At 47.4% G+C, this 26,374-nt stretch overlaps 1 protein-coding gene and 1 long non-coding RNA gene across 7 annotated transcripts in view; one reads left to right on the top strand and one right to left on the bottom strand.

Annotated features, from left to right (window-relative positions):
- E2F3 (E2F transcription factor 3) overlaps positions 1-25,131 on the bottom strand; it is a 43,654-nt gene extending 18,523 nt beyond the window's left edge. For 3 of the 5 annotated variants that reach the window (XM_075142813.1, XM_075142814.1, XM_075142818.1), the window contains exon 1: positions 24,796-25,131. In XM_075142813.1, coding sequence (XP_074998914.1) covers positions 24,796-25,116 — 321 coding nt within the window. In that variant the 5' untranslated portion in view covers positions 25,117-25,131. Of the gene's footprint in view, positions 1-24,216; positions 24,713-24,795 lie in introns of those variants that run through there. The other 2 variants (XM_075142817.1, XM_075142816.1) reach the window with 2 other exon arrangements.
- LOC142079142 (uncharacterized) lies at positions 4,259-21,039 on the top strand. Of its 2 annotated transcripts, none has more exons than XR_012672523.1 (3): positions 4,259-4,939; positions 8,863-9,024; positions 14,132-17,670. It is a non-coding gene; the product is annotated as an uncharacterized LOC142079142 (long non-coding RNA). The 2 variants fall into 2 exon arrangements; XR_012672522.1 differs by lacking the exon at positions 14,132-17,670 and adding an exon at positions 18,062-21,039 and having other exon boundaries at positions 4,260-4,939.
- Positions 25,132-26,374: the final 1,243 nt, after the last annotated feature.

Here is a 26,374-nt window from a genome sequence, read left to right as displayed (position 1 = left end):
AGGACGATAAAGAAATAGCTGGGAATTAAACTACTTGCATGTAAAAGACAATAAACTGTGTTCTTAAAAAGGGGGTTTCTAAAAGTCCTCTCAACTCTTCCCAAAAATACTACTTCTCTGTCAAAAGTATGCATTCTCCTACTACCCTACACAGAGGAACAAGACCAGGAATAGCACTTTAATGAAAACATGACCTCAAAATTAAGTTTTACATGTAGCTCATTCATTAGACTGAGGCAAAAGCATATAAAAAGAAACACAAAAAATAGTGCCTTGAAAATTGAATAAATTGTAAAACCAACAAAAAGAAGAACAGGAGTCTACTGTTCTGAAATATCGCTACTTATTATCAGGATTATCAGCTGAGTGACAAGCAGCTGGTATTTAAAGGAACAATTTAAAGAAGCATTTTAAAGCAAATGAAAATACAGCTTACAGAAATCATCCTGATCAACCTACTCCAACACAAAAGCCCCAAATTTTCTTCTCAGAAAATGGCAACTGTAGTTAAAAAGGGGTCAAAAAATCCTTTCCAGTATACCAATTTATGTTTCTTAAGCTATCAGCTTATTTTTCAGCTTATCAAGTACCAGCTTATTATAGTTTTGACTGAGGGAAATTCTCCTCTAGCTCCTATATTGAAATTATTCATTCAGCTCAGTCAAATTGCTTGTTTTTAATGTAGATGAATATTAAAAGAAAATCCTCTTTGTATATCTTAATCGGGTTTATCATTCAATGAGAGGCACCTCACAATTATCAAATTAAACTACGCACGGATCATCTGCAGCCCTTCCTCATTAGGCATTTGACCCTGAGAGCTGAAGGCTGATAGTGTTACTCTGGTAAAGTTTCTTTCAAGGCCTAATTAAACCATCCTATTTCCATCGATTTTCCATTTTCACAATTCCCTCAGAAGTATCAGGAGTGTCAAGGAAGCCACGAACTGCAAGCACTTAAATATCAAACCGTAAGAATTATATTTAGCTCAAAAAAGCTAAAATGTGGGTGGCCAAGTTTCAGCAGCAGATTCTTGCCTGAAAGTAGGACCCGAGCCAGAGGAACCTAGCGATGGCTTTCCCTTCTCAGGTTGAATATGCAGAAAGAAGTAACGCAAGTGTCATGAGCACCTCCCAGTCACTACTGCAGAACATCACACAACGCCATTTCTAACACCCACGGAAAGGCATACATTAGCTTTCAGATAGGCTCAACAGCTAGAACCCAGATAGCTCGTTCCCGCGTTAGCGGCACTGAGCCCTGCGCCTCACCCCCATGTAGCAGCTCACTCTTCGGTCCTGTCTGAACAGAACAACATTTTCAACCGCTTTTAAATGGAACACAATGACCTGAACCAAACCGAGAAAGTAGCGAAACGTAGCAATGAAAAACAGTGGGTTCTTCCTAGACCTACAGCAGATCATTTTTTTCTGAAGGAGGATTATAATCTCAAGGTACTAATTCCCTTTGATTTTCATCCTGATATCTTGTGGAGAGCTGACCTGCCAGACGGTCAGAGTATCTCAGAGTCACCACCGCCAATGTAACTCGGGCACTGAGGCAAGCGGACAACCCATTTTCTGCTCATCGGTCTACTCGGATGCCATGGGATCAGCCTACGCCCCTGCATTCATAGTATATAGATATATATAGTAGTATAGTAGCCACTGCTAAAATGTGCAGCTTATCTTGCTCTCCTACACTGCTGCAGTACTTCGTATTTTCTTTGCACTAGAAGGGGAAGGATATTACAACGGTTGTGCAAGAAATAAACCAAAGCATAAGCTATGTTTCAGGCCTCAAATCAACAGAATTACACCTATGCGGCATAGGAAATGAATCATCTGAGATCCTTCTACTGCAATTTTTTCCACCAAATATGAAACAATTGCTTCTTACTGGAAGCAATGGCTTTGCACTGTGCTAAGCTTGAAGGCTCCAGTTACCACTTCATGTTGAAATATGAAAAGCTGTTTTCAGGAAACTGCACCCAGTTTTCATCTCAACTGCTACACTGCCCAAGGTGAGGAGCACACACCGACACAGACCCACTTTTGTCTCTGAGCAGTCCTGAAAACGACTCCATGTGACAGCTACGCCCGCATCCCAGCGGCTGCTGGAGGCTGAGCTGCACCTGCCTGGCTACGGTGGAAGCTCTGGAGACAAAACTTCCAGAAAACATACTGACAAACAGCCAAGACTTGCACGCAGAAAGACAAACAGACCAACCAGCATCTGGGGGGGACAATCCTGACTGCAGGTTTTTGGGGTGGCTGGGTGCAACAGGACAGTTTCCCTCCCCGGTGAGCATGGCCAGGGCCATGGTGGCAAGGCTAGCCCTGCCACCGGCAGGCTTTCACACCAGCCTGGTCCTACAAACTGATGTCAAAGCTGGCAGCCATTCGCCTACCCCCGTTCCCAAAGATACCACTTCAGCAAGGCTGCTGCCTGCAGAGCAAAGCTCGGGGGTTTTCAGTTGCAGTTCACGTCAGTAATTTCTCGCCACAGACACCCTTTGAAGAAAACAAGACAGTCATAAAACAGGCCTGACACTGAACTTTCAAACTGACGGCAAGAGGGCGGGGGGGCAGGACGTGACGACAGACTGTCCGCATGAGAGACTTTTCAGTGTAATTTCTTTGTATTGCATATACATGTAAGAATTACGCTGATACAGGTCTACTTTTAACGTTACCCATGGAGATCAAAGTAAGCCAAATAAGAAAGTGATAGTTTAAATTCACACAGTGTGTGACAGGGTACCACCTCTTCACGTGGCGGCAGAGCTGCTCGCAACGTTTCAGCGCTTCAGGAGACTTTCAGCCTCCTGACCGGTGAGGCTAAAACTGAACTGGACTGAGGGAAATAAATCTTCTGTATCACTTTAAGGTTGGTCCCAAAGAAAAACCATCGCAAAGCAGTCAGTCCCAAAATACATCCTAGAGATTATTTTGTCTTTTGTATTTAAGGACTATTTTTAAAAGTACTCTTTTAAAAGTCATTAACTTCAAAATAAGATTGTGATTGGATTAGTTCCACTGAGTGGCTTCCACTCTATGTGTAGAAATTAGCACAGCTGCTTAAAAAAGAAAAACTTTCAAACACTGTCCATTGTCTGCCAAATTGTCTACTAAACAAACGAGCCCTGGGAGGGGGGAGGAAGGACATTAGGGGAGCTAGAGAATAGGATAGGATGAACTTCCTTGGAGGAAATTCCAGTACATACCATAAAGTATCAGATACACAGGTTGAAAACTACAGTAGTAGTATACTGGCCATATATGTCGACATAGGAATCAGGAGGAGAGTTGCTCCTTACTTACAGAACATGTAGCATATAGTCGTAAAACTCTCTAGGAGATGGAATTAATAAGACTTGATACGTATGAAGCGAGAAGGGAGGAGAAGGAGGAGCACTCGCAAAGCCACGCCAGTGCTATCTCAGTGTAGGTGCACTGTAATGATGCAAGATTGGGCTTGCATCACAAAGTTTGCTCACTAAATTGCCAGCCTAAGCCACAGCATCTCAAGCTTTGTTTTCCTTGGATGCAGGACACCTACAAGAAAGGACAGCATCTGTGGAATTACACCAATGAAGTTTCTGGAGTGCAAGTTTTCTTGTCTGCACAGGTTTGCGGTTCGAGATTTCCCATCCTGGCACCCGAAACCTTCCTGCACTCCACACAAAATACCCGTACCGAGTTATACCAGTGCAGTGCCAAGGGACTGCATCACTTTACTTACTGACAGGTGATTAACAGGGAACCAACTAACTTGTACATTCTTTCAAAAATTAACGACAAAGAGGATCCATATGCAAACACTTCAGAAACTATAGCACAGAGCTACAAATGAAAAGGCAGTAAGTTTTAAACTCAGGCGCACATGAATGTTAGTGTTGGGTATTCATGCCCCCAAAGGAGGAGAATCCTTTCTTAAAAAAAGTCAACACCAATCTTGACTCTGTATTTTTAATTCACTGCCTGAGGCGTGATGGTGCTTACACCTAACTACTTGTTCAATTAATGTAATTAGTTATGAGAAGTCAGATCTAAAGTAGTAAAACCTTTTATTTTGAAGTATTTCCTTAACCTAGTTCCATACAAGTATAAAAACATACAGTTGGATTCCCCCAAAGTAATAAATGTACTTTGAATGCATTTAGGGTGATAAAAATATTATAAAATTCCAAAGAACATTGTGAAAGTTGGCAAAAAACTTTCAGGAGACAACCAGACCCAGATGAGATGCAATGACTTGCACTTACAGAACCAGACGATGAGAAATAACATAGGGTCCTAAGCATTTACTGTAATACAGGATAGTTCTCTAAGTTATGTAAACTGTGGGGGTTTTTTTAGTCTACTTTAGGGAAGTCTCAACATTGTCCCAACAAATTAACGCTGAGAAGTTATATCTGCACCTACAAGTAACTATAATGTTGACTTTGCATGGAGAGATCGATTTATCATTCCTAAGAAGTTAATTAGGTACAGTTTTGAAAATGAAATTAGTAGTGTCACATAAAAAAAAAAATCCTTAAGTAACCTTGAAGAAGTTAACACAATAACCTCCTCCACATACCAAACCTCAGGGTAACAAAAATAAATAACAAGTGCCCAAGAAACAGGAAATACAGTTCACATGTCCAAAAGCAACTATTCCTAGAAGCAGTCGGAAAGGAGGCTCCAACTCAGCAGAAGTCACAGAAACAGATGAAAGCACGCAAGAAGAGAGAGAGGTAGCGAATCACAGATAGCGGGGACCCAGAGATCCCCTGTGTGGCTGACAGCCCCCTTCATCCTAGATCAGGAGCCGGTACTGCCATCAGAAGGCTTCTTCACAGCACGTTTCTTTGACTACAAACTCAACTTGATTTTCACCTAGCCCGGGTGGCTAAACTCTAAGGACCGATGATTTCCTCCCTCCCCACGTCAAGGTAGGCAGCTGTTGCATATACTCTTATCTCACCGGTCGGTTTGGCAGCAGACAGCTTACGTGGCTGAAACGGCACAAAGATAGCCGAGTTCTTAATGTTTTAAATTCTGTGTAATGTCACAAAGAACAACTAATCCACAGAGCTTTCGCTGTGATGCACATCCTACCTCGGCAGTATTTTATCACTCCATCAGCCACACCAAGGAGCAGGACAACCTGGGAGTGCTGGCAAAGTGAAGATAGATTATTTGGTTCAAACGGCAAGATTTACTTATTCCCAGTGACAGAGAGGGAATGAAAACAAGACAAGACGACAAACAACAGTTCATGAAAAAAGCAAATGAGCCTTGGTAGACTGAATAATTTTCTTTTTCACATCTAGGTAAATTCTGTCATGCCATGGACGGGGCAATCTAAAAAGCTGATGTGATAGCCCAATTTACAAGACAACATCCAAAACAGATGTGTCATCACAGAGAATAAATTTCTAAGGGAAGAGAAAGTTGTTGTTCTTTCTCATATTATGAAGTGTATTTTGAAAAGTACCCCTTTTGGCTCTGGTGAAGCAGAACATCTCAGGTCATAGAGTCAAGCAAGGACTTGATGTATGTCAAAAATGATCCACACTAGACACAATCTGTCCATTCCACTTTGTCTTCTTTACTATGTATTCCCTAAACTAAATACCTTGAGGTGACTTCTCCAGAAAAATGAATACTACCTTTAAGTCTCAAATTTTAAAATGAAATAAATTCATATTTTCTCTCTGACCCGCCCTTTGATCAAAGAAAAGAATCCGCCTTTCTAATATGACCTCCTGCATATCACAGACCACTACATTTCCCCTAGTTGTTATGCAATTAGTAACATTAAACTATCTTGTAGCCAAAGATAGGAAGACATTGCCATGCAATTTTAGAACCTCTGTTATGGGAAAGTTAAATGAGCAAGCACCCGTCAGGAAGGGCCATAAACACGGTTGCTCTCACCCACCAAAAAGCAAGCAAATGGACTGGCTGACCTCAAGGCTGTTCAGAGCTGAAACTATAGAGCATAACTCTGCAGAGAAATTACAGAGCAGAACATTCATTATGTCAAAACTCGAAGGTATCAACTTATGTTATTTTCCCCTCACTTAAAAGAGTTAGCATTGTTCTTGAAGTGTTCAAGTTCAACAATTTAAGTCCTTTAACACCAGAATCATCTCACAGAGTGGCTGAGCTGGGAAAGGACCTCTGGAGATCATCTAGTCCACCCCTCACTGCTCAAACCGGAGGCAACTAGAGCAGGATGCTCAGAGCTGTGTCCAGTTGGCTTTTTAATATCTCCAGTATGTCCATGTCTCTCGTACTGGGGACCCCAGAACTGGACCCAACACGCCAGATGTGTCTCACCAGTGCTGAGCAGAGGGGAACGATCATCTCCTTGGACCTGCTGGTAATGCAATGTCTAATGCAGCCCGGGAGGTCATTGGTGGTCTTTGCTGTAGAAGTGTGTTGCTGGTTCATGGTCAACTTGATGTCCACCAGGACCCCCAGGGCTTTTTCTGCAGAGCTGCTTTCCAGCAGGTTGGCCCCAGCCTGTCCTGGTGCCTGGAGTTATTCCTCCCCAGGTGCAGGACTTTGGACTTCCCTTTGCTGAACTTCATGAGGTCCCTGTCAGCCCATTTCTCCAGCCCACCAAGGTCCCTTTGGATGGCAGCGCAACCATCAGCTGTATCAACCACCCCTCCCAATTCTGTATCTTGTATATCAGCCAAGTCATCCCTTAAGCAATATTTTGCTTATGAAATTAGTATTATGTAAGTTGCACTGTAGGGCATCTCCTTCAGACCTCAAATAATTTTTGCTGCCCTATTTAACGTCATCTTCCATTTTCAACATTTTACCTTTACAAGAGCTAGCTCTGAATTGTGTATGGTATTTTAAGTATCAGCTGCACCAAAACTGTTCACTGAGGCAAAGGTATCCCCTCTCCTGTTCCTTTTTTTATACATGCCAGGGTGAAAGCCTCAGTGCCATCGCTCCTTGGCATTGCGCTGGAAGCTGGTGTGCAGTTGCTTGTCCACTACAGACTTCTCAGAAGTGCTGCTTTCCAGGACACAGGCCACCTTTCATAAGGCATAGCTTGCACTCCCTGTTCTCTAGGATACAACTTTGCCTTTGGCTGTATTAAAGACCCAGTGTGTTTGAATGTGCCTACAGAGCAAGTTGTGAGAGCTCCATCATCATTTACTGTTCTGCTAGCAATTACTATCAGTAACAGTTTTTTTGTTTATTTCTGGGGCCATGATGAAAGCACTCCATAGTATTGGGATTAGTGCAAATACTCACTGGAATCAATCAAAAGGACCCTTTTCCTGTCACTTAGCAATTTTTAATCCAATGCCATACCGACAGTTAGTTTTTTTAATCAAAATGCTTTACAAAATTAAACATCTTTCCTATCAGCCTTATTCACATGTCAGACAAGCTACATCTTTGTTATATTTTAGTTTTTGGTTGGTGGGGAAGAAAGGCAGGAAAAGAAGAAGGGTGAAGACGGGAAGAGCTGGCTGTTGGATATTGCTGGTAAACATTTTAGGAAACACCACAAACATTTTTTGCAGTGCTGTATACAGAAGAACTCCATCCCTATAATTGCACACTACTTAAACTCTACAGCAAGGTTTATTTCAAGATTGTTAGACATCCCAAGTTTTAGGGAAGTTTTATGGATGCCAGAACGAGACCAGAAGAGCAGAACACTAACCGAGAGGTAAACAAGACAACACCTAGGATGAAAGCAGAAACTCAGGTGTCCGTTCATGAGCTTTAATTTCTATTCATTACATCCTAAAGTTCAGAAGAAGCCCATTTGGCTTCTTGCACTACTGCCTTCCCCCTCTTTCCCTTTCTGCTACCTACCTTGCTTTATAACTGTGCAGTTACTAGAACTATCCCGTAGGCAATGGACAGCTAAATGAGATTTTCCAGAAGCCTGGAGAAGTCTTCCAGTGGAATCTAACAGTAAAATATCACCTATTAAAGGCTGCACTAAAAATTCCTTTCTTTAAATAGATTTCTTCTCTCTTCAAAATTATCTACTCAATTCAGGCTCATGGGTTCTTCCACAAGTGTACCTTAATCTGTTCAGAAGATAAATGACCATATGATTTTATTGTGCCTTCTTCACAAAAAACGTAACTTTCTCTCTTATGATCAGTACACCTTGATCCTTTTCATTTTCAAATGCAGTCCCACTTATGAGTCATCATTCCCTCCTCTCACACACACTTTTCAGTCTCTCCTTTTCATCCTTTTCCTCTTGTTTTAGTAAAAGCTATAGGTAGGGCAAACTAAAATAGCAAGTTTCACAACTGGACATGAGACAGCCTTAAATTTAGATCAAATGAGCCCTTTCAAAGTACATGGGATCTTTCCATCCAGACAGATTTATAAAAGCTACATATAATTAGGGAGAGGAATAGGATCAAAAATAGCCCGTGTATGATGGCCTTTCTCAACAGTACATGGATAGGAAGAAGGGCAGCCTTATTCTCTCAGCAGCAGGAGGAAGGGTAAGACAACTCAGGGCAGCCATGGGAAGCCCGCACCAGCCTGTAGGCTTCCTAGATTGCTAAAGAGCCTAGAGTGTGGTAGATTCTCAAAAAAAAAAATTCCTTATTTTCTACACTAATTGTTTTCCCAATCCTAATTCCAAACTACATCAAACTGTAAAGCCAAGATTACCCAAGAAAACTCAACTACATTTCACTATCTGAGGTTGCAGGTTCTTACCCAGGGTGAAGCAAAAGCACTTTAAAGACAGTCTTGGAAGAAACCTCCTTTGCCAGTCATTGGTTTGTCTTGGAAGTATAAAACTCAAAAAACCCAAAAACCTGTCGTCTTGCCTTGACATCCATAACTTCTACCCTTTCAACAGGCGCCTGTTGATGATAGCAGCGAGACTCTTCTTACTCCTGACTTCCCTCCCACGCTTTGCACTGGCAAGAAGCCCTCACACACTCTGCACTAACTTGGAACAAGTTCTGCAGCGTGGCCCTACGCTTCCCACAGCAAACTGGAAACTTCGTGTCCGCTTCAGGTAAATACATTTTATTGAATTAAATACAAGAAAGTAAATATGGCAGAGTTACAGTGTTCCTTGTGTAAAAAACTGAATTCCAAAATAAATAGGAATGCTGCACGGCTTTCACACTTTACTATCCTGCAAATGTTTCAATGCACAATGGTGCTAAAGAAAGTATCGGGAGAAAGATGGAAATTTTGGCAGCTGCTGTGGGGAGAGCTGAGGCTTCTGGCAGTGGGCAATGTGTGGAAGGATTGCGAGATAAACACATCTGAATTTTTTTGCTGAAGTAATCAATAATGAAATAGTTATGTTCAAAATTAGGCAACAGATTGAAGTGATAACTCTTGTTTTGCAGCCCTATTAGTTACAGGCTGTCTCCAGAGTTAGTACCACAACAGTTGAGTTTGCATGTGGAGGTTTCCTTACAACCACAATGATATACATCCTTTTAAGCTGAGGCCGAAATTCAGCCGTGTATTTCGGTCACAAGAGCTGAATTCTGCAGCGGCGTGGAGTAAGCAGGGTCCTGGTGCTCTCGCCACCACACAGGCTGGCTTCACCTCTCCACTTGAGGGGCAGAAAGGAGACTTTGCTATGAGTGCCGTCATGAAAGTCAACCTTCCTTGATGAACTTTCCACGTGATCAGCATTCATTACCACGTGACCAGAAGCTCTAGGAGCCTTCCCACATCCATAACCCATGCAAGATAAGGCCCTCGGCTGCGGCTATTGTCAGTAAAAGCCATCCCAATTGCTATCTCCAGGGATTCTGTGACCTCTCGTGCAAGACCACGATGCCTTTACTTCCATCTGTTAAAAATCAGTCACGTTAAAGCCCTGCTAAGAGCGACTGTACCTGTCAAAGCAGCACAGCCAGTCTTTCCCCAGGAGGTATTTCCTGATAGCGACGACTTCAGAGAAGGCCTCCAGCATTACAAGCTCACTCTACATACATAACTTCTAGGCACAAGTTACATTTATATCTTCACCTACTTCAATGCCAGCCATCAGACTGTAATTAAATTACATGTAGCCTGGGAGCCTTGGTCAGGGACTGGAAGCCGAGCGTGCGAGGTACGGTACAAACACGGCGCTGAGAAAACGCAGATTCTCAGTTTAAGCACCTGTGGATTTCCTCTGCGATTTGAGAATGTTTTCAGCCATGTTTTCTCCTCCATGTGCTCACAAAACCCCTAAACTGCCCCCAAGCCTTTAAAAGCTGAAAGCCGGAGATGGGGAGAGCGTGCGAGCTCCCCTCAGCCCTTGGGCACTGCCGGCAAGGCACCGGCAGCTGCACGTGCTCGGTAACCTAAGCAGTAAGTAACGGCACAAAAGCTGCCTATTTCTTTACAGAGCCATCTGTTAGGTTTTCGTTACGCACAGCTCCACCCGCTTCTAGGAGATGCTAAGGTGGCGCAGGGAGCGAGGCTCTCGCTCCGCTGCCGCGCCAGGCGAGGCGTCCCGCGCGTGGGGAGAGCGGGCGGCCGGAGGGCCCGTGCCGGCATGTGCGGCTCATGGGGCAGCTCCGCGCCCCGCTGCCGCGGGGGCAGCCCCCGCCGGCCGCCTCCGCCCCAGCCACGCTGCCAGCCGGGCCAGGGAGCTTGCCGGGCTGAAAACTAATCGCTGGCCCAGTGTTAGCTTTCAGCTGGAGCGGGTCCCCGGTCTGGCCGAGCGCAGGGCGGTAGGAGCCCGGGCGCCGAGGCAGGGAGGCGGTGGGACCGCGTGAGCGGGGAGGGCGGGACGCGTGACCCCGTTCGTGGCAGCACCGACTTGGATCACCTGAAGCCGACTGTGAAACCACATCCCCAAAGTGTCTCCCAGGATGGTTTCAGGAAATCCCCTCCCTCACGGGAAGCACTCCTAGTAGCACAGACCTGATCCCCAGTTCATCTTTTCCTTCCTACCCCAGCAGGTAATTAAGGTTACCCTGACTATGAGAGGATTACATTTCATTTCCGAGAACATGCAGATAGGAAGCAGGAGGATATTTTAGTTTCCAAAACAAACAGCCATTCCCGTGCTGCTGCACCAAACAGAGCTAACACATTGGTCTGGAGCATGATGGTGAGGAGCAACGGGAAGACCTTTGTCCCTCACTCACCCACTGCAGATACCTGTCACGACTGGATGTCTTAGTGCTTCAGTCCCTGCATGAAGCGAGTGACCACCTGAAGGATCTTGACATGGTATTTAATCCTATTCTATATGTTATTGTCTGCAGTTATAGCAAATAGTTTACCAAGCAGCACAACCGTTTAATAATAGCACATGACTATTGAATTTAACATGCTGAAAGCAAGTCTTGTTATATCTGCCCCAAAAGATTATCTTCAGAGTGTAACAAGGAAGAAACTGGAACCATCAGTCAGCAATATTATCACTCCGCTCTCACAACTGGAGCTGCATCCATCAGAAACTACAGAAAACAGGGAGAACAAAGCTAATCAAATACTACCACCTTTCTTCCTCTCTGTTATTGCCTCTCCTAATATTGACCACATTTGTGGTTAAATGCAGGGAGGCAAGCTTCCTATAAGCAGTGTCGTTACGGTTCCAGATTTCCACTGTGGTTCAGCCGTATCGCAGCTCTGGAGAGGCATACTGGCATATGGTCAAACCGCCGCCTTCGCTCATTAAGGTGAAAAAATTCCATATTGTGACTGTAAAAGGTTCTTACCCGAACCACCTCACTGGCCTGCCTTCTTAGAGATCTTAATACTGAACTTAAAAAAAAATTAAAAAATCACTTCGTTGAAATTGGTAGTCTGGATAAAAACGCTTAGTGAAGGGATTGATGCGATTTCACCGTGCCAGGGGAGATGCAAGAAGCTAGTTAAACTGGAGAAGCAGAAGCCCAGCTCCTCAAGATCCCCGATGCACGCCCTCATTCCACTGCTCCCAAGAAGGACTCCTGCTGAGCCCTCACAAGCCCCAAGGCTGTATATGTATATGACCTGTCTTTCTGTCTGTGCATTCAAAAGCCTTCATCAGTTCTTTTGCAATTTGAAGCTCACATCACCAAGATCAATAGTCCAATCTCAGCCATAGCCAAGATGCTAGATGCAGCTGGCTGATCCAGTAGCAGTCTAGCAACTTGTTCCCTCAGAGGATCTCAGAAAGCAAGTCTGAAGAAGTCACAGCCTCCAAAGTCACAGGTACTTCAAGCATCTGCTGGTAAATGCAGCTCCTCACAAGAAGAGAAGCTCCTAAGTTTGCCCTGAAAAAAGGATCAGCTCATTGCAAAGTGGACAGTGAAGCATGCTGATTTTTGGACCATTTTTCTGAAGAGAAAAATCGTATCAGGATACCACAACCATATGATGGCAGTCAAAGTAGACCTAAGAAATTCAAAGTTCCAACTCCGCCTCTAAAAGCGATAGGAAGCTAAGTGAAAGCTGAAGTTTCTCCACTCTATGCAGTTACACACAAGAACAAGGAAGCAACTAGTCATGGCCCAGATCGACGTTACTACCCAAAAAATTCCAGTCTTGCATGCGTGGCGTGCAGATGCATGAACAGGTGGACCTGTAGTGACATGTGCATAAAGATCTCCCCCATGTAAGTGTGCTGCTGCATCAGTCCTGACCTGCATGCCTACCTCAGTTCAGACTAATACACCTACTAAGTTACACTCCACATTTTTCCTCAGAGAAGAGCTGATTGTGTCCCTTCCCACGCTCTTAATTCAAGATACTCTTATCTTAATTCAAAGTTCTAGCTGGTAAGATCACTGCACCTGCTCCATGCTGGGGCTCATGCCCCGCAGGCCAGGCAGTCAAACAGGAGGCAGAACAACAAAGGCTACAAAATGCATCGTCTCTGGCATTCAGGGAGAGGTGAAAGACTTGCAGAAGGTGCCCAACGTTACTCGGCAGCAGAAGGAACGATACATTTTTGTATGATTTGTGCAACATTAACCAAAGGGTCTGGGGCTGAAGCTAGACAAAGTATCTGACAGCAGCTTTCCAGGAGGAAAGCAACCCTTCCCGGACCATTACAGCTGCTGGCAGGCAGGCTGTCCCTCATCTTCCAGGCATGCCACGTTTGCACGACCAGTGGAAGAGCCGGGGCTGCCCTGGTGGGCAAGTACGTTTGCTGGGATCTTCATGCCGCCCCTCCTGTGCCATTGCGCTATTATGCGAAGTTCAGGAAGTTTAAAACTGTACCAGGTCTGTTGGCTTTTTCCATTTCAACAAGGCATTGCCATCGAACAAGTCAACAGACAAGCCAAAGTATCTGCTATTTTATGCTAGATATACTACAGCATCTCACAGATGCCTAGAGTTTTCTCCCTGCGAGGTGTTAAGGAGATTCCTCCCTTCTCTGCTGCCAGTTGAGCAGAGCTTGGGGGCTGCTCTTCACATGCTGAGGCAACTGAGCTCTTCAAACGGCTGGGAAAGCCACATTTCTCCACTTCAAATGAAGTACTGGCAACAGATATAATGCCTGCCTGGTACAGCTGGTGCTGCTTCCCCCCCTCGGAGGAAGTAGGGAAATGTGTTCAATGGCCTCAATGCCATTTTGAAAGAGCTAAAGGGTAGTCAAGAAAACAAAAACTAGGCAAATCTGAAGGGGAAAACAAAAAGGCTGAAATTCAGATGCTTTCTTACTAAATACAGAATGATTCAATAACTCCTGATTCACTTTGAGGCAGAAATACCCGATCTTGGCCTTAAAGAAAGAGTCCGACTTAGTCTCTGCATTGCAGATGAGAACAATCACATTTTTGCTTGCTCTGACTTATTGCTAAATTGATTATTCTCCACGACTGGGAAAGCAGGAGAAAGGAGGGAGATGGTAGTCGCCCTTATAAAATTCTTTAAGAGGGTGAAAAAAGTGAATGCATCTTACTTTTCCTAGCAAACCTCTTTCCTAATTCTGAAGCAAATAAATCACACTAAGGATAGTATCCTGAACATATGGCTTTCCCTGAATAAGGGAATTTGCCTGCCTGCAAGCTTGCTTTTCTTTTCCTCTCTTTTTTATTAAATATGTCAGTCTCTGGAATTCCCTACACATTCCCCTTCACAGCAAAGTGGGTTTCTGCCCCCGCTCCCCCCCAAAAAAAACCAAACACAAAAAAAACACTTTATAAGTATTAACTTCTTTCTGTCCACAGAAGGCTGTACCTAAGCTTAACATCTAGCCAACAGCATGCAACCTGTTCACTACTGTTGCATTCACTTCCCACATATTCAGCAAAAGCATGATGTTACCAAGATGAGAAAAAGGAAGGACTTCAGCACCCCAAGGCCAGCAACAGCATCTTTAGAGAACAGGTCACAGGCAAACAACGTTGGAGGTCTCCAGATGATCTTGCACCTGTCTTTACCACCTTTCTCGTAAACACCTACAAAGCACACTGCTCTGAGTGCAGCAACTCATGGGATGCATTTTTGTTTTGCCATTTCCTTCTCTGTGCTCAAGACACCCTGTTTTGCACAGCCTGGACTTCGAATGCTCCCCGGTCTTTCTGTAGAGCAGCTGAAGCAGAGGACCACTGAAAGAGATGCTGTTAACCCCTAGATCTGGAAGAGCCTTCCTGCAGGCACCTTGCAGGCTCTCGGTTGCGAAGTGGTTGTTACGAGGGCCCTGAGGAGGCGTAAATATCCCCCAAAGTTCCTCACTCCCCTGCCTGCAATCCAAGAAGGCAGCTGGTGGCAACGCGCAGAAGGCGATCACAGAGAAGTTTGCCAACAGGAATGAAAGGGTAGCGAGGACGCCAAAAGGCAATGGTCTGCAATTTTTTTTTAAAGTAACAAATAAAAACAAGCAACAAAAATGTGACTAGCAATTGAAATCGGAAAGGTAATTGAAGTCATTTTATAGAAAGGAGTGTGAACCAAAGTCATACCAAAAGCCACCTGAATTTTTCTCTACCATACGCAATTTCCCATGTTCATTTATGTCATCTTCACGGTGTCAGTTTTCGAGAGAACAATTCTCAGCTCAGCACAACAGAACAGTAATACCAACGGGCATGCAGAACATTAGCATGTTATAAATAAACTGCTAATTTGAGGTGGGAAAAATCATCAAGGCAGCTCTTATGATTAAGAACCAGAGAAAGAAAATGAGCAACCTGCTTATGCTTTCAGGACACTGTCTTTTACAAAAAGAGCTTTTTCTATCCCCCAGTTCCTGAGGGAAAAAAAGAATAAACCCAGTGAAATACCCACTGTCAAGACAAAGCAGCCGGTGAAAATGCTATTATAATTTTGAAAGCCCTCCCTGCCCCTACCTCAAGCAGTAAGTTGTCTTTTCTACCGGCTCCAGAGGTTTGTGCTTAAAAAGAGTACTACAGCAGAGTTGTGAAGTTTCGGCTTCCTCTCACCCGACTCGCAGTTTTACATAACTCCCAAGAGACAGTCTTAGGCTACAGATACCGCGCAGCCGGAAAAAAAAGAACGAGGTGCAGAACTGTTATACAGCAATTTGGATCTCGGTTACTTGGAGCCGCTCGATAAAAGTCTTACCATGGAAAGTAAAACTTTATTCTGCTGAGCCGACGGCCAGGATTATTCGTGCTTGCGATAGCCCTGATCACCACCCTCCGTCTGCCCCACGCGGGGTTCCCTTCCCACCCTGTCCCCAGTCTGCAAGGACAGATAACGCCCCGCCGCGGCACGGCTGCCACCTCGGGTATTATTTCTGTACCACTCCAGCATTGTCACTCTTTACCAGCGTGCCACTTACTAAGCAATATTATAAAAATTTCTGTGAATATCTATGTTCGCCACGAGCGGGGATAATGGCCTCATTGCAATAGCCTTGATAAAAGCTCCAACAAGACAGCTTTCAGATATCGCCACACAAAAGCCTTCTGTGAGAGCTGTAACCAACATCAATTCCCGCTATGCCAAGACATTAGACAAAGTGTGAACTAGCTTACTGTACGGGGACAAAAAACTGACTGTCAATGTGTGGGACCAACGCTGTCTAAAAACACGATGCTGGCAAGGCAAAATAACACCAGCATATATACATGGTAATTGCCATTTAATTCCAGAGTTAGCAGCACAAAAGAACAAGTACTGAAGGCACTATTAGGTTACTAGCATCACTCAAGACATTATAATTCCATATAATTCCATTTCTAGCATCTCTGGTTGGAAAAACGACCTTAAAACCAGCAGATGTTAAAAAAGCCCAAGCAGAGGGCAAAGGAAAGCCCAGTTCCCATTACAGAAGCAGTCAGAGAACGCAGCAAACTCTTCAGACCTGCTCCTTAAAGCACATATTTTCCAGTACACCATAGACAATCTGATACACGGGAACCACCATTCCATGTATGGTGCAAGATGAGACCCCTTCTGCACATCATTTTGTATTTTTACATACTTACCTACTTACACTGTGGTAGCACCCAAAAAGCCAGAAGCCTACTGTCAACATAAATGGACCATACCAACATAAATGCCGGGCCAAGAGGCTACTTTTTTACTTCCAGACCTGAAATTTGCCAGATGACACCTCTCAAATGGGTGTCTAGTTAGGAGGGACGCAAGCAAGTCTACATGCCAGTTTGTTTCTGAACAATGTGCAAGGCAAATTTGAAAGCTAAGTTTTATAGAGAGCATAGTACACTCGCTCTACGGAGAAGTGTTTCACTCTAAAATTACATCTGTACTTTAAAAATGTGTAAAAATCATGAAATCCTACAGTGCAGATTCAGTGGCTTGCAGGAAAAAATTATATCTGTTACTGCACTCCAGTTTTAGTAAGATTTTGTAACTAACGGGTAGAACCAAAATTAAGAGAAAGTCATATTTAGAGAGAACTAGTACAGTGGATCTATAAGTCTGACACAATATATAATAATAAGACTCTTGCACTGCATGGTGACAGCCTGAACCAGAGGCTTTTAATGTCACCTTAATTAACAAGGAAGGAAGTTTGCCAATGAGTTTCTTCCCCCGCCCCGCTTTCTAGCGGTAAGTTATGCAATACGCAACAACCTTTGAACCAACAGCTGTACAACAACCAAAAAAACCCAAGCAAAACCAGAACAGCATTGTAAAGAGAAGAAAGTCTTTCAAGAAGTTCATGAATGAAAATTACTTCTAGAATCTATGCATACATTAACCAACACACACATACCACAGCTTGGAGCAGGAATGCTGGAGCTGAAGCAGCCAAGGCTAAGCAGACACCTCTTGTAATCCAGTTTCCCAATACAATTTATTTTTACCAAAAATAGTTGTTTACATGTTTTCTACAGTTTTCACAGATCTTTGCAAAACAACTAGTGGCTTGCAACGTCTTCGTGATAAGACTCTAAAATCCCATTGTAACAATACAAAAATGAAAGTCAAAATAACAGCAGCCTCTGCTTTTAACAGTGGCTTGTTCACATAAAGCTCGAGATACCAAGGACCCAATATCTGCAGCGCTGCAACTGAACGTCACAGGAAGCACCCAATATCTTCCTAAAAAGCGGGTCCTAGACCCTTGAAGTAGGGCACCTGAAAATGCTGTCAGCCTCAGGTAGTGCTCACTTCTGGGCCTAGATGCAACCGCATACAGGTTGGATGAAATCTTGGAAGTAGATGCGGGTGATCAAATTAAGTCTCCTACTTAAACAAAGTGACAAAACAGAGATAGGAATAATTTACTTCTGGAGATAGGAATAAACGAAAGCCATACTTGCCCACATAACTCAGCAGCTGATTCTGAAAAGGTGATCTTCAATGCTCCACCTTTCCTTCCTAGCTTAGTCCTAGGCAAAAGACCTTTGGCACAAAAGCCTGCAAGCTGCAGGGCATGCACGTGCAGTGGTGACAGAGCTAGTGTGTTAGTTTTCACACTACAACAGGTCAACAACTGTTCACGTTCATAAGTAGGACAGGAGAGACACAACACGTGCCATTAACCTTAGGCAAGTTCAGTTTGCAAACAACTACCAGCACATTTGTGATGTATTCATCTATGTATAAAAGGAAGGCTAAAATGCATGAAGTAGAAAACTCCTACCACATAGCAGAGGCCATTTTCAGTATGCTCCGGCTTCATCAACATCTAGTCAAACTCTTGTCTTCCCCCTTTACAGGGCTTGCAGACAGAAATATTTACCACAGCTCACGTTGAGCCCACAAGGCATTTAGAACTCCACAAATGCCACGAGATCCAGCAAACAGCAGCACCATCCAAGCAGACAGCATAGTACTTCAGGAGACACCCATGCCAGGCATAGCACTTCCAAGTGTGGTTTTGGACCAACTTACTTGAGGAAAACAGAAGTGAAATAGTTCCCTTTTAAAGATGTGATAAATTGGGCAATTTTGCCAAGTCTGTCTTCAAACAGAAGACAGAACTGGAATTGAAACCGATTCCAAGTACTTCATCAGCAGCACCTCAAGCACTGCAACAGCCCCATCCTAGAGGCACCAGCAGCCTCCCTCCCACCGCACACCACTGCCCTGGACACGTGAAGGGGGTTTCTTCTCCCCACAGCAGCAAACACAGTTCTGCTCTTAAAAAATAATGCAGGAAGTGATTAACTCCACCAGCCAAAACAAAAGCCTGAAGTCCAACTTAGTCATTTTTAAGGAGGAGAGTTGCCACCATGTATACACACTCAGTGCTGCCAGCTGTAAATGAGATTATTTGCAGAGACTGTAAAACCCAGAGATCTAGTTACACCAAGAAGAGCTTTCCATCCGCTGAAGCCTCGCTCTGGGCATGGCTGGATCTACGTTACCACCATCAGTGCAAGAAGTCACGCCTGAACTGACGTCACGGTCTCCAAACCATCCTTAGCGAGCAGCTCTTCCACAAGCCAGGATGAAAGCCCGAGCCACCCTCCCACCCCTCCACACCAGGACCAACCCTGCCACCGAAGCCACGGCCATCAGCCCACCTTCAGAAGTGAAACCTGAAGGTTTGAAAGATGTCATACTTGAAGCTACTAAGAAAAGTTCACATCTTCGTTTCTCACCCAACTCCCCTCTTGGTGCTCTGGACAGGAGGGGTGGGCTGGATTCCCCTCCCACAGCCACACCAGACCTACGGGCCCCCCAGGACAAGGGCTCCAGAGAGGAACGGTGCTACTTCTTTTTCCTTTTTGCAACCTACGCTTTGTAATGAGACATCCCCACAGTAGTTGGGCGCACTCGGCCCCTCTGCTCCACACCTCCTGTTTCCCACCCAGGGCCAGGTTAAGACCTTGTGAAACAAGCTAGCTCCGAAAGGGTCTCTGGCTCCTGCTAGGCCTGCAAAGTGGGTCCACCATGTCTTCAAAATGTCTTTTGAAGCCACCAATCCCCAAAAGCTTGGCAAGTAAAAACTCACAACTAAAAGACATGTTTGTTTTCAAGAATCATGTGATTCTTTTATAAAAGGACACTTCTATTTTAACATTAATGCCTTTCATTTCAGGAGAAGTTAAATGGTCTAATCATTCTTCAACTTGGAGAAGACAACTGAGGACAGAAGATCATAAACTGTGTTGAGAAACATATATGAGGAAATCATTTTCCCCTATCACAATATCTAGGATCACCCAATGACACTACAGACAGCAAGTTCAAAAAGAAAAAAAAAGGACAGAAAAAAAATTATTTTTTCTTCCATACAAGATAACTAAATCATAGATAGAACTTGTTGCTACGTAAGGTCAAAACTACAACTAGAGTCAAACAGGGATTAGACAGAAATCACAGGCCATTTGTAAAACTCATTGTAACCCCTGACCAAGGAAGCGCTCTCTCAAAGCAAGTAGGAAGAGGGCTGTCCTATGCAAGCCCTCTTCTTCTGTTCCTTCCTCAAACATTTGCCAGTCATAGTCAGAAAAGTAGTAGGAAAACCTTTCATCTTGCAAAATACAGCAGTTCCTAAGTTTAAAGATTTTTTTTTTAAATGCTCGCACATACTCACAAGTGAGCACACTGTAAAAATTAACAGAGCAGCACCAACATACCTAGGATAAAATGAGGGGAAAGAAAATGCCTTTAATTGCTCAATCAGTTGAAGCAGCCTCTACAGAAGAATAAACCAGCCCTAAAGTGACCCATATCCAGCCTTTGGCGAGCAGGCTGGTGGCACAAGGAAGATACCTTCATGGTGAGAACAGGCAAGACCAACTTCTGAAAAGTGAGGCTCAGCGAGCCGATTTAACACCTCAACACCACTACATGGGAAAGCTCCTGTCTCCTTCCTTCACCTCACTCATCCCATCTTGGGCCACATACGCCCAATACCTACCGTGTGCCAGACCTAATTGCTCATCAGACCCAGCTATTTTACCTTGTTAAAGCAGCAGAAAACCAACCCACCAGCACAGCTGGATGTCCCCCAAGCGCAGAGGAGGGGGAAGAGCAGGGGTAGGGTGAAGGAGGTGCTACAGAGGAGATGGTGAGGGAGAAGCAAGCCTACTCCTTCCAGCAACAGTAAAGCCTTTGAGTGGCTCAGCTGCTCGTGGAAACCTGCCAGAAGCCCTTATCATCGTGGGGAAAGAAGCCTACCGTACTTCAGTAGTTCTGGTGCAGATGGAGCCACACCAGCATAGCTGGACTCTGCGTGAGGATAGCAAAGCCACCATCAGCAAGCACAGCAAGCTACAGGCTATTCCTGTACATTTTTATTAGGATGCCTGCTTTCCACTAGATGCCTGTTGGCACAGTTAGGGCAATCAGGATTTATACCTCTTTGAACTCTCCTCAGACAGCTGTGCCAAAGGACCATGTGGTACTACCTCCTTGCACTCAGAAGCAGTCTGTTGCTGGAGGAGATGGATTTAAACCAAAGAAACTCCCTTAAAAGCTATTCCAAAAGCAAAGGCCCCAGACTCATGCTAGCATTCATTCCTATTAACACAAACTGTCAGGCAAAGTAATACAAAAATGGCTCTGAATATGAAAACACCTATGTCTTCTACACAGAAAAAACTTCTTTTTATACCTGCAAAATAAAGAAAAGCTACTAGTTAACTACCCACTTCTTTTATGCAACTTACAGGTTTTTCTCCCATACCTTAAATCCTTGTTCAGTATTTATGTCCTATTTGGCCTGCTCCTTCACCTAACACCTAGGAGAAAGATTGTGCGTTACCTCATTTTTCCCCCCTTCCAGCTGTGACGGGCTGAGAAGGAGGGAGGAAGAGGTGCTTTCTAAACTACCAGAAAAATGAGAGAGGTGCTAAGTATTCGGTTTGGAAATGTAAATCCTCCCGCCCCCTTCTGAAGTATGCCGAACCAGCCTCTCCACAGCTCATGTCATCTAAAGGCCACAGGAGTTCTCTAAAGATATTCTTGTTAAGAGGATTTAGCCCCTTTTAAAAAGGACTTAACATGTGGGTGGTGTCTCCATTTAAGCATTTTCTCATGGCTAAGAAAATGGCCCTCTTCTTAAAGGCTTATCTTTATAACCCAAAGACAGTAAGAAATTCTCCACTATTTGAATTAGAAACATTTTGAGCAGCTTGCTTTTATAGCAGCCCCATTTTTAAGGGCTGGGATTTGCAAATTGTAGTGACTTTCTCACACCAAGCGAGAAGCCAACACCAGCGAGAATGCTGTTGGTGTACCTCGTCAAACATTAATTTCTCCCACGTTTTCACGAGGAGCCAAGTTGATTCGCAAGCTCGCTGACACCAAAATGGCACGGTGTCACCACCCCTGTGCCCTCTCCCTGGCCACCGCCTTCCCTTGGTGGTCCCTAGCACTTACCAGACCTTCCATTAGCTGGTTCAACCTGCCTGCCCAGCAGAAAACCTTTATTTTTTTATTTTGGTCAGGGTTAATCTTCCATCCTGGGAAGCCTGAGCTTCCAGAAGGGAAGCACCAGCCGCTGGCAGGGCGCAGGAGGGCGGGGGGGGACGCAGGACCGCCTGCCCCTTGCAGCAGCACTGACCCCATGCCCGGAGGCTCAGGAGCACAAGCTGACGGTTGCTTTGCAAAGCTTAATTCTTCATTACCGCTCGTGTTTAAGCCATGGCAGGGGTTCCGATCTGCCCGGTAACACTTTCTATTAACTCCACAGGAATCATGAAAAAGCACCTCACGCTGAAAGGGCGGGCGGCCTGGGTCACAGCCCCCCAGAGCCCGGGCTCACCGGGGTACAAAAGGCTGGTTAGCAACCCTCGGCCGCAGGAGCCGCCGCGACAGGCGGTGACAGAGCAAGGAACAGGTTTGGGACAGTATCGAGACACCTGCTTGGGAGATGGAGGAGTGTGCAAACTCTCATCTCTCTGGGGCTGGAGCCACCTGTTGTTATGGACTAGGCCACCTTTCAAGGCTTTTCCAGCACGGTTACTCTTATACAACCATAGATAAAGTAACTAATGCATTCCCAGGGGGAAGCACCTTACTTCGGCAAAAAGAAACTTTTTCGTTTGCTGGTATAGTCAAACACCTCCCTGAACAGCCTAAACTACAGTGCTGTACTGACTCTTTTCCAGTCATACCATAGTTCATATTTGGAAGTGATGGGTGGGTTGCCAGTGCAGTTACATCTGCAAAGATCGACTATTTTCATAACCCTAACCAGCGCAGGTGTGCTGGCCAGATTTTAGACTTATCCCTACAGTCTTTTGCATAGCAGGGCCTTGTTTTCAGCTGGGGGTCTCGGTCTCCATGCACTACTTGCGACTCAATCAAGCGCTAAATTTATACTGGTGCTGCTCGCCTGAGCTCGCTGCCTCAACTACCCAGCATTTTCTCGCTCCTCTCACCAGTCTCTGATACCAGTTTCTCAAATCAGCTCAGCTAGGAGTCAACCAGGAAAACACCCTCACCTCCCAGTCCCAGAAAAGCCTCTGAGAGTTTTGGGGAACACTAGGCAGGAGTCGGAGAACTGCGAAAGGGCTGGATCGTCTCCTGGCCAAGCGGTCTGCGGAGCAGAAAGACAAGGCAGAGCACTAGGGCGCTTCAGCCTCGCTTCCCGAAAGACTGGTCTGCAGCAAACCAGCACGGCTCCAAGAGGGGCACTGACGTGAGCATGGCTGTCAGGGCAGAGCAGGATGTGCAGCCCCTTTCCTGGCGCGTGCCATGGATGGCTTATCGCCCTGGGAGGGTGCCAGCCCGAGCCTATAGATACCACCGGCCTGACCACTCTCTTCCTCCCCCATCCCACATCTCTCCCCAAAGTAAACATGGGGGCTGAGGGTATGCAACAAACTCACTTACAACTTGCACAGGGACTTTTTTGCAGGCGGAGCCCAAAATTGCCTTCCTGCTTCCAGACTTTTAAGGGGGGAGGAAGCCCCCCTACACTTTTATGGCCAGGAATTTCTTCCATTAGAGAGGTGAACGCTATACCAAAAAAAAAAAAAGCACTAAATTCATATTTAATGGTCTTGTAGCACCCATTAAGGAGAAATTTTAGGAGTCCCCTATGACACCAACATTCCTCCCACAAAGCTGAAAAAACCTGTACAATTATTCTCCCAGAATCATCCCGTTACATATACTACTCTTTGTATTCGCTTACCACCACCTTCTAGGAATCAAACCTTCGCATAGGACAGCCAAATATTTACGAAGCAGCTTGAACCAGCATGCTTGACACCCATCACCATTAGGATATGCTGAAGACCAGGAGCAGTGAAAAATCAAGTATCTTTTACAGCAAAGAAACTTATTTTAAAAAAAAAAGCTTTGGATGGGATCTGACGAGTCTTGAAACTTCCATCACTACCTCAGCTACAACACCTGCAAAAACCCACACGAAAGGCAGCTCCTGCCATCCCCACGGTCTCCCAGCTACACGAAGACGCAAACGCTGCTCCCAAGCTCTTGCAAAAGTATTGCAGAATTACAGCAGCATCTGATACCTGGACCATCCCCGACTGGATGCGGGGGGGGGGAGGGGGGGAAGGAGGGGAGGGTTGTTAAAACCCCTTTTGCCCAGGCAGGGGCGCACCGGGGAGGGAGGGAAGCGGTGGGAGGGAGTTTAGCGATCCCACACCGCCGGGCGGGGGTCGTGGACGCCGGTGGGGCTCACCTGAGAAGAACCCCGCCGGCGTCCACGACCCCCGCTCGGCGGGGATGCCCCTCGCCCTCCCCCGCTCTCCAACTCGGCGGAGCCCACAAGGGCCAAGCGCGCACCCGAAAACAGCGAGGACAAAGAAAACCCCACGAGTGGGGGGGGGGGGGGAAGGCGGAATATTTTTTTGGGGGGGACGGAAATTTTTTTTTGGGCGGGGGGGTAGAATCTGGGGAGGTGGGGGGGGTGTCGGTGCGCGCCGCCACCCCACGAGTCACTGACCTGCTGCAGGGGCATTTCCGAGAGCGGCGGGGGCCGGGGGCGGCCGGCCGGCGGTCGGGCTGTCCCAGGCCGGAGGGAGGAGGAGGAGGAGGAGGAGGAGGAGGAAGCGGCGTCCCCCTCCCCGCCCGCCCCGGCTCCCAGTCACAGCCGCGGCCTCCGCGCACGTGTGCCAGACGTCACCGGCGGCTCCGGGGGTGAAGCGGAGACACCGGCGGGGCACGGCCCGGCCCGGCCCCCCGCCTCGGGGCGAGCGGGGCCCTTCCCCGCCGCCGGCTTCTCGCTCTTTGCAGCCGTGCGGCGGGACGTGGCGGAGGATTATTCCCCCCCCCCTCTTTTTTGTTTTTTTTTTCTCTCCTTTTTTTTTTTTTTTTTTTCTCTCCTTTTAAATAAGACCCGGCAGCGGGGGGTGGGAAGGAGGCAGGAAAGTTTATTGCAACAAAGCGCTGCCTCCGCCTTTCCTGCCCTCCCCCCCCTCGCCCGCCCCCGGGCCCGGACGGCGGCGGGGAGAGGGCCTGCCTGGCGCTGATCCCCCACCGTCCCCTTCACCCTCCCGCGGGGACGGGGGAAAAAAAAAATTACCGGGGGGCGGCCTCCGCCTCCGCCGAGAGCGGGCTGCAGCAGCGCCGTCCTGCCGGCGGGTCCGTGGGGGGTGCAGTACAGCGAGCTGCCAGCGGGCTGGCCCCCATCCGCCGCCGGGGCAAAGGCACCGGGAGCCTGGGAAGCGGCGGCGGCGGAGGAGGAGACAACACAGGGCGTCCCCGCCGCCGCGCCGGTGCTGCGGATCTGGATGAAGGTGCCGGCGGCAAAGCGGGCCGGGAAGCCGGCGGGGGCTGCTCTGGAGTCCGTGGACGGTGCGGGCGGCGGTGCTGCCGGGGCCGGCGGCTGGAGTCCCCTTCTCATCCTTCCCTCCGGGTCTGTCCCCGCAGCCGCGTCTCCTCCTCCCCCCGTCCCTCCCCCCCCGGCCTTCCCAGCTCCTTTCCTCCTCGATGCCGAGGCCCCGCGCAAAATACTGGGGGCTGCGGGTGCCGGGGGGGCCCCGGCTGCAGGATGCGGGGCGCCGGGGGGGGACGGAGGCGGCGGGGCGGGCAGATGCGGCGGATGGAGCGGGGCCGCTCCCGCTGTGTGGGGCCGGCTGGAAAATGGCTCCAGGAAGCGGCGGCTGCTGACAATGAATGAAGGGAAAGGAGACGGGTTACGCGCCAAGGGCCTCCCGCGAAACTCGGATTTCCCGCCCTCTTTTCAAACCAAATTTGCATGGCCCCGCCCCCGGGGCGCGCCCCGCCCGCCTCGCCGCCTCATTGGCCCCCGCCGCCCTCCCCGCCGTCCAACGGGGCACCGCCTCCCCGCCCTTCTCCCTTCCCACTGGCCCGCCGCCGCCCGGCGCGGCCGCGATTTGCATGCCGCCCGCCGATTGGCTGCGGGGGCGAGGCTGGGGGATTCCCCCTCCGAGGAGCCGGGATCCCGGTTCGCCGGCTCCCTGACAGTGACAGCTGCGGCGGCGCCCGCCGCAACGTGCCCGCCGGAGGGGCCACCCCGGCGGGGGGGCGGGCGGGAGCGCGCCCCGGCCCCGCCCCGCGGCCCCGCCCCGCCCCTCTGCCCGGCCCGGCAAGGCCCGCCGGGCTGCCCCCTGGGGCGGAGCGGGGGGTCGCGGGTTTGCAGCCCCGGGAAGGCGCTGACCCGGCCGGCGTGCGGAAACCCCGCCGGTGCCGCCGCTGCGGAGGGGCTGGGAGGTGCGTGCGGCGCCCCCGTTCCGCGGCCCCTCTGCTGCTCGCAAGGGGTCACCTGAGTTCTCGCCCTGGTTCGCTCGGAAAGGCACCGGCCTGTGCAGCTGGAGTTGTCAGGGCGCCGTTTAAAGGCGTCCCCACGCGGGGTTTCACGCTCCGGTAGCTGGAGAAGCACTTCCCGTCGTCTTCGTACCTCTGCATCCATCAACCTTCAAACCAGCCTGTCTGAGACGCTTCTTTTATTTTTTTCACACGAAAAGAGAGCACCCACCAAAATATGCCCTTCCCTTGGGATCTGTATTACCTCCGAGAAGTAAAACAGTGGAGCTATGTCCACCAGCTGTTTCCGCTCTCTGGGCAGCATCTTCACTTACTAAATGCCCCCTAAACTTAAATGCCCCCTTACCTTATTAAATCCCACCACCCCACCCAGC

Source organism: Calonectris borealis, chromosome 2 (genome assembly GCF_964195595.1).
Source record: "Calonectris borealis chromosome 2, bCalBor7.hap1.2, whole genome shotgun sequence".
Classification (NCBI taxonomy): domain Eukaryota; kingdom Metazoa; phylum Chordata; class Aves; order Procellariiformes; family Procellariidae; genus Calonectris; species Calonectris borealis.
The sequence above is the reverse complement of the archived record's forward strand: the minus strand, read 5'-3'. Positions and strand labels throughout refer to the sequence as shown.